At 47.9% G+C, this 13,259-nt stretch overlaps 3 protein-coding genes across 3 annotated transcripts; 2 read left to right on the forward strand and 1 right to left on the reverse strand.

Annotated features, from left to right (window-relative positions):
* Positions 1-103: 103 nt before the first annotated feature.
* PPTG_00023 (hypothetical protein) lies at positions 104-975 on the forward strand (the record flags this gene model as incomplete). The annotated part of the gene is made up of 3 exons (XM_008891391.1): positions 104-401; positions 479-644; positions 729-975. The coding sequence occupies 3 exons, from the start codon at positions 104-106 to the stop codon at positions 973-975; spliced, it is 711 nt and encodes a 236-aa protein (XP_008889639.1).
* A 4,029-nt stretch (positions 976-5,004) lies between these two features.
* On the forward strand, positions 5,005-5,658 carry PPTG_20636 (hypothetical protein; the record flags this gene model as incomplete). Its single annotated transcript, XM_008892833.1, has 3 exons — positions 5,005-5,059; positions 5,173-5,261; positions 5,566-5,658. The coding sequence occupies 3 exons, from the start codon at positions 5,005-5,007 to the stop codon at positions 5,656-5,658; spliced, it is 237 nt and encodes a 78-aa protein (XP_008891081.1).
* A 7,001-nt stretch (positions 5,659-12,659) lies between these two features.
* On the reverse strand, positions 12,660-13,082 carry PPTG_00024 (hypothetical protein; the record flags this gene model as incomplete). Its single annotated transcript, XM_008891392.1, has 1 exon — positions 12,660-13,082. The coding sequence occupies one exon, from the start codon at positions 13,080-13,082 to the stop codon at positions 12,660-12,662; it is 423 nt and encodes a 140-aa protein (XP_008889640.1).
* Positions 13,083-13,259: the final 177 nt, after the last annotated feature.

The following is a 13,259-nucleotide window of genomic DNA, read 5'->3' on the forward strand; positions in this document are numbered from 1 at the left end:
CAAGTCGGTATGGGTTGTCGCGAACCGGGTGACAACTCCAAGCTTCACGGGCTCTCGTGACAGGGACGAGCATGTCAAGTCGAGCAACATCGCGTTCGGTCTGATGCTGCTCCACATGGACGCGGACTACCACCATATGGTCGACAACTGCGAGGAAACGTGGACCGCGTGGACGTGCTTGAAGGCGTTTTACAGTAGATCGCAGAAGGCTGGTCACATTTACCTGAAGCAACAGCTCTTCAGCATGGAAATGTCTGAAGGCGCGAATGTGCTGCATCACTGCAACGAGGCCCTCAACATTAGCGCCAACCGGCACAGCATCGGTGCAAAGATGGAGGATGAAGACGTGGCGATCAGCTTGTTGCGTAGTCTTCCCAAAGTTACGAGAGCGTCGTTCGGAGGTTGGAGATAAGCAGCGCAGAGCTGAAGACGCAAGACGTTGTAAAGGAGCTCATAAACGAGAATATCAAGCGGCAAGGTGAGAAGACTCCGGCTGTGAAAACTGAAGACGCAGCGAAGGCGTTCAGTACCGAGAGAGAGATTCTCTCCAGTGTACTTACGGCGGAAATTGGGGCGCGCGATGGAGGAGTGCTGAACCAAGCAGAAGGAGGAGAATCAGGGAGCCCGATGCGGCGGCAATGGTCGTGGGCGCGTGGCCAACAATGATCAGTGGCGAAACGACGCCTACGACTACGGCTACGATCGCGTGGAGTTTGCGGTTTCGCTAGACTTCGGACTTTCGACGAGCAACGATATGTCCGGCATGTGGACAGTCGACAGCGGTGCGGCGCACCACATCTACAGCAACAAGGCCAAGTTCGACACAAGCGAGATGCAGGCGAACTGAAGGTGGACGACGGCACTAAGGTCACCACCAAGGGTATCGGTACCGTCCTTGAGCGAGTGGCTCTGCCCGACGGCGACGAGCGCGAGACCGAAATCAACAACGCGCTTTACGTACCAAATATGAAGTAGCATTTGATATCGATGCCTCTGATCAACATGAGCGGCAAGTTCCAAGTGGTGTTTGACGGTGCCAGCATGCATGTTGCGCGCAAGGGCTCCCAGTAAGTGGTGGCTACGGTGGACCTCGACGGACTCTACTGGCTACGCGCCCCACTGTGCTCTACGAACACGGTGACGCCCACGCCCACTGTTGACTTGAACGCTTGCGTGGGTAATGCCCCTATCGACGTGTTGCCCAAAATGGCCAACAAAAACATGATCAGGGACGGGGTGTAGATGGTTAAGAGACTCGGGTTAACTGAGTAACTAACGCCAGATTACACTAAACATTATTAGTGATATAAAAAACGGTCGGGGGCACTGATTGCTCAAACAAAGGCGGTGTCAAGTGCGTCGAGATAAACGACCGTGCGAATCACCTTGACAAAAGATAATCCATGAGTCCTCAAGTAAGTGTTACCAGCTGCTCGCAACTGCACCAGTAGCCGCATATGTCCAACCACAGACACAGAAACACCAAATGTGTGTTCCGATCCCCAGGACCGATCCCATTACATGACAGCTTTATGAGGCTGAGCTGACCAAACCGACCAAGCCGACTGTTATCGTCGTATGTACGTATCCCAGCACGCCGTTGGTTTATGAAATTGTCCGTTCTGCTGGCGGGCAACGATAGGTGCTTCTTTGTCACGGCACCTGAGAGTAGGGTGTGACAGCGCTATTATATGGACGGCTTACATAATATTAGCTGTAGCCTTTATTATTCCCAAGTATCGGAAATTGTGTACAAGAGCTGCCCTACCTAAATGCAGCTATCACTAAATATTCCGAAGGGGTTTTGCATACACAAAAATGGCGATGCTGTAGATTCGGGTACGCTGCCTGGCATCTTTGCATCACAGGGGTGTTTCAACTACATGGAAGAATTGTAGGTAAGGCTGTTCACTGCAATATCCCCGGGTTTCCGCCAAACTGAATTTCCGATGCCCACGGATGCCATCCTTAATCACAGCCATGACATCTTCGATACCGAATGTGCCTGTATTCCACAGCCTTTCAACTCCCGAAACCGTTATACTTCAATTATACGTAGATTCAATAGCAAGGAAGTGCATTTGCAGTTTGGGCGCCTCTTTCTTGCTGTTTGCTTCCTTATTTACAGTGCTCGGTGCTCGCTTAATCCTGTCGCCGCTAGTCGCTTTTTAAGAATGAGAATGAATGAATGGGACAATGGATTAAAGGAAGCACATTAATTCTAGAATTATCCGATAAGAAGCCAATTCTAGAAAAGAGTATTTATAGTCAATCGGGACTGCCTTCCCTTTGCTCAGCAACGGAAGTTTTTTTTTTTTTTGCCGATCAAAAGTCCGTATTTGTGTGACGGACTTGACGAGTGGATGGATGGACAATACCTTTCGTTTGGCGGGGAAGGGGTGAGACAACACGCGATTCTTATTTAAAAAAGACCTGATGGTTCGAGGCGGTTTACGAACTCCGAGTTTACCCGACCGGAAATTTGATCAAGCCTGTTGTAAGCTCGCAGCGCGATGCTTGGGCCGGAGTTTTGTGAATGATTATGAGTCTGTGCTATATATGAATCCATATAATAGCATTACGTTCCCGAGTCCCGATACATCACAGCCAATAGTTGGAGTAAAAACCAACCTTACGGCGACGAAGAAAACGTTGCTTTTGTTAAGCTTCGATATGGGAATCAAGTAAACATTCGTCTTGGCTACGGCAGGAAAGTTTCCGCATTGGAGTGTTTAACCTGTACTCCTGACGAGACCGCAGTCGAGTCATGGGCGCCACGCTGTCGTTTGCTGAGGAGCAGCTTGTTGCGTGTCTCGGGGAAATGACTAAGCTACTAGTTTGGTAGATATTACTCATATGTTTGCTTAATAACTCGATATTTCGAAAACTATTTATCACTTCGCGCAATTTCTTCTAACGGAATTCACCGAATAGAATCCCACAAACAGTGACTTTGGTTCCATTTCAAAGTTGAACCAAATCATAGAAGCCTATTCACAATAAAAATAGGCTATCTGGTAGAGTAAGGGGATTCTTTTCTTTCGTAATCCAGATTTGTATTCTAGTATATTTGCATGGAGAGACGTACTTTGTATTTTGAACATGATGCTGTGTCCAACTGGGTATCGCCGACTATAGTATATCAATTCCTTTCACAGTTCATGACACTTTCAAAACATTTGTTCTGTCGTATGGGGCTATTTCGCGTAAAATCCATTTGTATACAGGCCTATGTTTTTTCTCGTAAAATAGACCATGGTTCGGATAACAGACACTTGAATATCGCATTTCAACTGTATTTTCTAATAGATTTGCTTATCGCGACAAAGTTTGGCTCAGCGTGTTATTTCTGTGTTAAATACAATGCTACGTAAGGAGTTGGCCATATTTGTGGCCTAAACTTAAATTTCATTGGATTACGGGCTGTTTCGATACCAAGCGGGCTCTCCGTTTATATAAATCAAGTGGTATTGAAGCACAACCACCCATGGTATAATAGGCTCCTCCTCACTTTCAACTTGTCATAATGGCCCGGGGGCATGTCGAAGCCCTGTGAACATCACATTCCAACCCTGTAGTGCAACTGGGATAAGCAACTTACATGATTGTTAGCCGCAATGAAGTAGCTGCCTAATCCTGTCTAACTGCACGGAGTCTGATAACACCCATCTTGACGGGAAGTTGGAAAGCCGATCATAGAGTAAGGGCCAAACATGCAATGCTTATGGACTGAGTAAGCAAGAAGCAAGGATATTTGGGATGGAAATCTCCACCCACAAAGTATATCGGTATTGGTCGTCCGATTCGTACTGGATACTGCGCTGAGACACCGATAGACGAGCGCTGGTTGGTGCAAGACGGGATCGTAGTTACTGGCGCCTACTATAGTGACGCTGTTGCTCGCTAGGTTCGGACACACTCTCCTATCGACTGACATCTTGAGAGCGCCATATCGTAATGGTCACTATTGCAAGCCCGTAGTGGCATTAGACCAACGCGGAAGTTGGTTAAGGCGGAGTAAACTCTAACAGCATTGTCATGTCGGTTTGGATTTCACTTAAAGGTCGTGTATGTTACATTCCAAAGCATACACATCCGCCAAAAAAATTCTTAGTTATAACACGACCCACCGAAACAGCTTTATCGCGGGTAATGTCATCGCGATCAAGGGTTTTCCGCGCGGCTGCTTCTTGGGTTAAATTGCACGTAGCACTCGGCCAGCCCTCTGATAACGTTTGGCCACCGATGCGGCCCGCATTTGAGGGAACTGCGTCGGCAACGCTCCTAATTCAGGGATCAAGCCGTTCTCCTTGCGTACATCGTTGGGGCCCTTCCTGGCTCAGGATCCTTCTTTGGTACTGCGAATATATTAGACACCCACAGAGAGTTGCTAACCTACACCCAGTTCCTTTCAAGCATCGAATCCACGAATCCACGAAGTGTTGGAGGGCAGCTTATTCTACGGGCGACAATCGAAATCCCGGGCGAGGGTGTGGTCTGGCGCCAGGTTTGAGGGTGATCTCATGCTCCATATCACGGTCCGGAGGCAACTCGGTCGGCAACTGGTCCTGAAACACGTCTGCATAGCGAGCGATTAGAGGCTGTACACGTTCGTCTGTCACTCGGTGCCTAACTGGCGTAATGCGCAGCTGGAATATTTCGACGTAGTGGCCTGCCACCAATCGATGCTGGAATTATTCGTTACTGATTGGCTGTAATTCGTCTCTTTGGGTCGTAACCACACGTTTCTGCTAATCAATCACCGGATTGGATCGACGAAGCCATTCTTGACCCAAAATTCTGTCGTAGTCGTGCGTGATTGGCCACTCTATAAACTGGACGGACGGAAAGGAATGACATCCAAACTCAATAGTTGCGAAAACATCTGTTGTTTCAGTAGGTGGCGATAACTGTCCATCGAATCCGCGCACTTGTACCATTCTAGGCGTCTTATCACCCGCAATAACTCCCGGCGTGATTATGTTGTGGGTAGCGCCTAAGTCAATGAGCAACCGCACAGCACGTCCATCTATCTTCGCATCCTGGATGAACAGATTCGGTGCTATATCAATCTTTCGCGACGCGGATTGTGGCGTAGCTGTGTGTACCCCTACAGTACTCACGTCGACCAGATAGCAAGCTGGATACTCACCTTCCTCAGGACCGGTATAGCACACCTGCTGTTCAGCACGCAGTACTTCTCCTTCCACTTCAACAACTGCTGCACGTATATCGGTGTTGTTCGACCTTCTCTCCCCGCGGTGTGTACGCGGCTGCCGAACTGGGCATCGGTTAAAGCTATGACCTTTACGTTTGCAGTAAAAGAACAACCCTAGGCGGCGACAAGTATCCATTGACACTTGTCGAGATTCACCGCACCGATTGCTATAGCAGTAGGCCCTTCACCAACCAAAGGCGGATCCGGACGCACGGCTCTCGCACGTGCAGATGTTGATGCGTCGCCAAAATGAGTGCGCTCGTAAGCCAGTGCCTCGTACGTCTGTGCCTGCTCGACAGGGTGGAATAGCGACGATAGCTGACTTCCTTTCGAGTCTCTGCCTTCAGCCCATCGCAAAAACGCTCGATCTGAACCAGCTGACTCATGTTACGAACTCTGGCAATGAAGCACACGAAGAAAGCAAGTGCTACCAAATGTAGAGTGGCGGGCGAAGGCGAGAACAGAGACGAAAGGAGGTCAAAAGTTATCGGAGGACTTGTGGTCAAGCTGGTAAATTGCAGAATGACATTTATTGGGAAGCTTATCAAACGGTCTTCTGTAACTGTGTTCTGATGCATGAATCTCCTAGGTAGTACTCTTAGTCGCAGAGATATGGCTTGTAACCCTGGATACGCAGCAACCAGGATCATGACGCCTGCTGCCGTGTCGATCCTTGACTGGATCCACAGGAGCTGTCCTGAGCTATTGGTGCTGACGCAGTGCGACGAGACTTGAGCCGAGTGTCTTGTACTCCCTTGACGTTCGACGACAAGCCTTTTGCTTTAGAGCTGCTACTTTAGCAGCTCTACATTACACTCGAAGGGCATGATCAACTTCTCTGCCTCCGAGCGGGATGCCCTCTGGACCCTTGTTGAGCCTGATGTAATGATTGCACGGACACAAGGCCGCGGCGTAAACATTCGAATCGATTGTTCATTACGCTAACAGTGTTGAAGCACGACGGCGCATGGTATATGCATGCGATTGATTTTAATATTGGCGTGTCGATGCTGGAGACAATGGCGCATCGCACCATCGAGACGGTCGAGTCTGTGTTGTACACCTCGCTGGTCAATCGTATCAAGATGCATGAACGGATAGAAGCTGACAGCACACTCACCAACTACCCGTATGCTCTCTATACTACGGACGTCAAGTTCCAGCCAGCTTAAAGGCCAAGCGGCAGCTTTACAGAACAGGCGGTCTAACCGGTCAAGCACAAGTTGTACGGCTTCAAGATTGAGTGCTCGGTCGTACCACCTGGTGTTGCTGTTGCCATCTCCGCCCACGCCCGGGATCAACGTTGGACCTCACAATGAGCTCTACCGACTTTAATGCTCTGCCCAAGAGCGGAGCCGGTTAGGATTGGTGATCCAGATGCTCCTATCCAGTGGGAATCGACTATCGCCACCTCAACTCACAAACTGAGGTGTCCAAAATCTCTCTTTCAAGGATCGACGACCTGTTCGACAAGATGGAAGGTGTCTGTTATTTTTCGACTATCGACTTAGCATCCCGGTATCATCAGATGGGAATGGCCCCGTCGTCGCGCCGGCTGACAGCATTTCGAACTTCGAAGGGTGAATACGAACGGTTGGTGGCTCCTATGGGACTGGCCGGAATGCCGGGCACTTGGACCCGGCTGATAGCATCGATTTTTTTTCGGAAACTAAGTTTGGGAATTTTGTTGTGGTGTATTTAGATGATATTTGCATTTTCCCACGGTCGAGCTACATCTCAAGCATCTGGATGCTGTGCTCGCAGAGCTCCTTAGACACCGCCGCTATGCTCGGAAGAAGAAGTGCGCCTTGCTGTGTACGGAAGTGGCATTTCTGGGCCACGTAATTAGAAGCGAAGGCCTCCAGATTGACCCTCGTAAGGTGGAAGCAGTAACATCATGGGCGGCACCAACGAATCGGAGAGAATTGCAGCGCTTTTTGGGGCTAGTTGAGTTATATCAACGGTTTATCATCGACTTCGCCACGCTGCTAGCGCTCATTAGTGATCTGCTGAAGGACCAAGTGCAAGAGCATGCGTTCTATGCTGTGAAAGCAGCACTCACGCAGGCACCTAAACTACAGCTACCCAATGTCGATGTACCATTTGTCATCACTACGGATGTTTCAGGCATCGGCGTAGGAGGAGTGCTGTAGATGGAGCTGACTTACCAATGGAATACCTTTCGAAGAAACTTGGACCAACCGAACGGAGGTGGTCAGCTGTGGAACAGGAACTACTGGCCATCAAGTTGTGTTTTGAGACTTGGCGAGTGTATCTGATTGGTAACCCATTCCGACTTTTTACAGACAATATTGCCTGCCGGTTTATCTTGGAGCCATCCCGTAAGAAGTTATCCGCCAAGTTACTCCAGTGACTGGATTATTTTTCAGAGTTCCGATTCGCCGTGTATCACCGGGCCGGAGCGGCACATGTTGTAGCTGACGCCTTATCGCGGACTGAACAGACGCCGAACTCGTCACCCGTAGCACGGGACCTTGCTATGCTATGTGGCGATTTCATGTTTGCTGCTGTTAGCAGACATCGCGTGCACAACCCGAGAGTGGGATCTATTTCGAAAACCGCTTCAGTGATCTTTGTACGCGCAGTGCGTGCAGCGTACCCACATGGCCCTGATCTAAGAGAAGCCTGGCGTCTTCTATCACTAGGACAGTCTGTGAGGAAGTTTGACCTCAACTCGGTTGCAGCTGAGGACTCGTGATAGTGTGAAGCCAGTATGTCTACCACGAGTGAAGTCAATTTTGCTGAAGGTATATCAGGATTTTCACGATGCAGCAATTGCTGCACACCCTGGTGTCCTCCGAACATTTCTCGCGATTCGCCAATGGTACTTCTGGCAGCACCAATACGAGAATGTTCGTGAATATGTCACGACTTGCGAGATGTGTCTCAGAAATAAAGCTGGATTGCGTCGTCAAGGGTTGCTTCGGCAGATCGCTGCGCCTAGTGTTGCGTGGGAGGTGGTCAGTACAGACTTCCTAACACAGCTACCGATTTCCAACGGGTGTGCTGCGATTCAAGTAGGGGTTTGCAAACTTACCAAGGGCCCTTGCTACTTTCCGACTACCAAAGCAGTGATTGTGGCTACAGTGGCGAAACTCATGTTTCGTCACTGCTTTCGACAGTATGGCTTCCCTCGAGTGATCATTTCGGATCGTGACCCCAAGTTTACCTCAGAGTTCTGGACGACATTAATGCAGATGATCGGGGTAAAGCTTTCCATGACAGTCGCGTATCGGGCTCAGTCGGACGGGCAAACTGAAAGGCAGATTCGAACACTCGAAGACAGCTTGCGCTGTGTCACGAGCCACTACGGGGCGGACTGGTTTTATAAGTTGCCGTTGGTCGGGTTTGCCCATGCAACACTAGTCTCAGCCAGCTCGGGGTACTCTCCGTTTCAACTTGACACGGGTCGACTTCCTCGGCAACCGCCAGTTCCATCTACTTCTCTGATATCGACGGGGTGTTTGTTCTGGGCGGAGCGGCACCGCATCATTCAGCACGCACAGGACAACTTGCGTCGCGCTCAAGAACGCCAAAAACAATACTACGACAAAGATCGGCAGGAGATCCAGTACGACGTCGGAGAATGGGTGTTGCTCGATGTGTCAAACTTGACGCGGCGCCACGTCGTGGAAGGTGTCGCCGTAAACAAGCTTCTTCCTCGTTATATCGGACCATTTCGCATCAACCAGAAGGTCTCGAACACCACGTTCGAGCTACAACTTCCAACAACCATGGCCCGATTGCATCCTGTTTTCAATGTGGAGCGTTTCAAGAAGCTGATAGATCAGCGCCAGCGGCAAGGACAGCGACAATTTCTGGTGGATTGGATCGACCAACCTGTTTCTGAGCGAACTGGGAAGCTGAGCGAAATTTAGTTAATCTGGCACACTGGACAAGCCTACTTCCTGATCTACGGATCAGAATCCGTACGAGACCAAGTTAACCGATCCGTCATCAGCAGCGTCTTCAACAGCCTCAAGCTTCTCGCCAATATAGCCTTCTCTCAACAGCGTCACGTCAAGCTTGTAGGCCGGAGAATGTACTCTAAAGCTGCTAAAGTAGCAGCTCTAAAGCAAAAGGCTTGTCGTCGAACGTCAAGGGAGTACAAGCCAATCGGCTCAAGTCTCGTCGCACAGCGTCAGCACCAATAGCTCAGGACAGCTCCTGTGGATCCAATCAAGGATCGACACGTCAGCAGGCGTCATGATCCTGGTTGCTGCGTATCCAGGGGTTACCAGCCATATCTCTGCGACTAAGAGTGCTACCTAGGAGATTCATGCATCAGAACACAGTTACAGAAGACCGTTTGATAAGCTTCCCAATAGATGTCATTCTGCAATTTACCAGCTTGACCACAAGTCCTCCGACCACCTTTGCCCTCCTTTCGTCTCTGTTCTCGCCTTCGCCCGCCACTCTACATTGAGGGTGTTGTCACCATCCGAGGCAGTGTACTCGGCGAGGATAGGGGAGCTAGAACCCGACTCCTCATCCTGGACATGGTGGGTGACAGCGCCAAATGTTTAGTAGCTATTGACATGGTTGGATGTATCACCCTCTCACTGGCGATTAAGGCGACACTAAGTGGTTGTTGTAGTTCAGGACATCTCAAGTCAGTGGATGATATTGCGAGAATTTCGCATTTTTCAAAGGTAATACGATCTCTCACTAGTAGTAAAGTTTTGTTTTCGATCTGCTGCAATGTTATAACATATATCGGATTATTACTGATGCAAGCTGGCAGCATTGGAAGTGACAGAGTTAGATTTGAAAACATCGCAAGCTTATAATTACTATAGCTTTATAAATCAGAATTGCGCCTTACAGCGTTGAATCGTAAAAACACTTGTATCCAAGGTACATGTACATAATTTACGAATATTTCACTTTTTTTGCCTGCGGCCCAATCCAAAGCAAAAAAAGGATGGATGTCATTTTGATCTTTAGGATTTACGTCGCTGCATGTTGCAAATGTTGTCGCTATTAATACGCTCATGCAATAAAAATATTTTCTCAGCTGGCGAGTGCAGTGCTCGGCTTCCTGCGGAGCTCGGCGCTGGGCCCGCCTCCGCAAAAACCGCACGGCTTTGCTTCGCGGGCATCCCGTGCGGTTTTGCTGCTCATTGCAGATATTTTGACCCAGGCCTGTATATTATCTCGATTATAAACTCGAGTTTAAATTAGCCTGGTCTCATTTATGATTTATCTCTGATTTATAAAACACCTTTTTCTAGCTTGATGATCTGAGTTATAAACTCGTATCTCCTGCATAAATGCTAGTTGTGAGTTCAAAACGCAGAAATGCCCTTCCACAAGGGCAAAAACGACGTCGCTGTTGATAAATCAGACCGCTATATCAAAGTCAAATTCAAAAGAGTTTGCATGTCTCATAAAACTTGAATTTAGTGGTACTTCAGCTCAATTTTAGAGGTCTAAAATAAAGGGCAAAGTATCTGCAACGGGCAATAATACTAAAGTTTAGTAACCCTGCACTGCTTAGAAGACCCCTCTTAAAAGTGGTTGTTTTTATGGCCAATACTGAAAAATGACGGTAAAATCAATTAATTCTCCACTTTGAGGCGGATTTGGTCGGTGAGAGGCGAGGAGAGGTTGCTCAAAATCAAAAGTAACTTTGCGACCCGTATCCGTTTAGAAAAGAATTTATGTTGGCTTGTACTGGAAAATCATTTATTTGACAATCCGCTTGTATTCTACTGACCTGGTAGCTTACAGTACGCGAAAAAAGTATTCCCAGCGAAGTCGAAGACGATAAAATCGAAATTACACACTGGAATATTGCCCCATATTTCGCTCCCATTTTCCAGTGTGTAGTCTCAATTTGATCGTCTTCGACTTACCTTTTTTTGTGTAAATAAATGTCTATGGGTATTCCTTTCTGAATGTACCACAAATGGATCCGAGTACCTGTAGTTACCACAAGTGGATCTGAGTACCTGTAGATTGGGCCAGTGCACAAAATCCAGTAAACGGAACGATTGCGGTTCGCTCCGGGCCCCTTCTTCCATTATTATTGTCAGTTTGGACACGGCAAGATGCCCTCTCCGGCCCAGCTAGTCCGCCTCACTCGTAGGGCTCACTACAAGTATGCCAGCACCATGCTCAAACCATACTGCCCCAATAAGAGTTAGCTTTATGGGCTCACAGAATCTACGATCTCCATCTGGTTCCACCACATGCAATGATCTCGCAGCTATTTCTTCGCATAGTGTATTATGTATGATAACCACAGCACGAAGAAGTACTTATAAATAACAATATCTTGCTATTTTTTCAAAAGAATTAACAATAAAACAACAAATATAGAGGACAAGCCTACACAATAATTGTGTATCAACCATGTCATTGGGGTCAAGGCCAAACCTATCTCCGCGTAGCGGCGGACAGATTACCTACAACCTCGGATTTGATAGTTCAAGTCGAACATGCCCTATTTGGTTGTATTGTTGTGAAATGACCGTGAGAGGCTTGCTCGACCGAGCAATAACAGCCTCAAGCGGTTGAAGAAGTTGAAGGAGCTTTCTAAAACATTAGTGCTCCTCCACGCTGATTCTGATACGGAGGATAGTGATCGTCTGGGGGAGTGCATGTACAGTGGTGCACCTCGTTTTCGACAGGGTGGACCATATAGAGTCTGCCAACGGCGAAAATTTATGCAGGAACGCAGATGGGCCAATTGTACTGTTTTTTATCACGTTAATTCAGTATAAATCTCAGCCCATCTTTTACACGATATTCCGCTGTGACTCCAGCACGACTGGTTTATTGTTTTCGCCCCGATAGAACATGTCCAACTCCGCTTCTTGCTTTGTTGTCCGGTAATGATCCTTGAGGCTCTTGATGATCCCTTGATCCATCGGTTGCAAGGCAGCAGTTGTATTTGGTGGAAGCTTGTGGATGACCACGTAGAAACGTTTGTTACTGTCCACCATGGCTCAGCAGCTTTGCAGCATATCATCTGCTTGTCAGCGAGACTTAGCGTAGAATAGGCGGAGGGGCGACGTGCCATGGTATGATACAGCAAAAAATAAAGTAAGGTAAATGGCCAGTTTAAGTCAGTGAAAATAGGTCAAGTCTGAGAAAGCATAAATTTTCACAGACGTCGAAATTGAACACTTTACAGACATAATCGTTTGCATCAGGATATCAATTTTCTACTGGCAAGCGCAGCAAGTCAACGAGTTTTGTTTTTAGCTGACGATGGCGGTTTGAAACTATCATTCATTTTTGTGGTGTGCCAGTTTAAGTCAAAAATAGACTTGGTTTGAGTATGGATAGAGTCTGTTTATGTGCGGTCTTGCAAGTACAGTTGAATTTCTGTAAATTCCGATTTACACTCTGTAAAATGATAATGTTGTGAAGGATCAAAGTATGAGGTATATTAATTAAAAGGATAAAGTAACTAGAAGTTCACAACAAACAAAATCTGATCGTTGTGGCTGCTCTGTGTCGTCGGTATCTCTGCTTGCTCGCCGAGGACCTGCTCGAGTTCATGCTCCTGCTCTTGGTGGATATCCTGCTCTTGCTTGCTCTCCAGCTCCTGACGCTGATCTTGTGTTGTTTTTGTAGGTCTTTTACTCTTCGCTGGGTTTCGGGTTCGTTTCGGAGTCTTTGCTTGAGAAGGCTCATCAGGTTGCTGTAGCATCTCGCGAGTTAACAATCTACCGGCTACTGTCTTAGTTTTCCTCTTTTTTCCCCGCTTGTGTTGACGAGCAGGTAGAAGAAGAATATCGTGCTGCACTGTCTCCTTGTAGCGCAACCACGCGGCCTTCTTTACGTGCATGGGGACGCCGTTATCTTGAAAGTTGTGTAGCTTTTCGTGCATTTTTACGAGACTTAATGGGAAAATTCCGCAGCTCCGAAAGCCTGAGGAAATGTTGTGGTTAAAGTTGCAGCTTGTCCACGCAAGAGTTGCCACTTGGAGAGCTTTTTCCTTGCTGATCACATTAAAACCATTGGAACGAATGTGGTGGAGTGGGATTCGCAAAATCGCGTTGCGATC

The sequence above is a fragment of the Phytophthora parasitica genome, assembly GCF_000247585.1.
Source record: "Phytophthora parasitica INRA-310 unplaced genomic scaffold supercont2.1, whole genome shotgun sequence".
Taxonomy (NCBI): domain Eukaryota; phylum Oomycota; class Peronosporomycetes; order Peronosporales; family Peronosporaceae; genus Phytophthora; species Phytophthora nicotianae.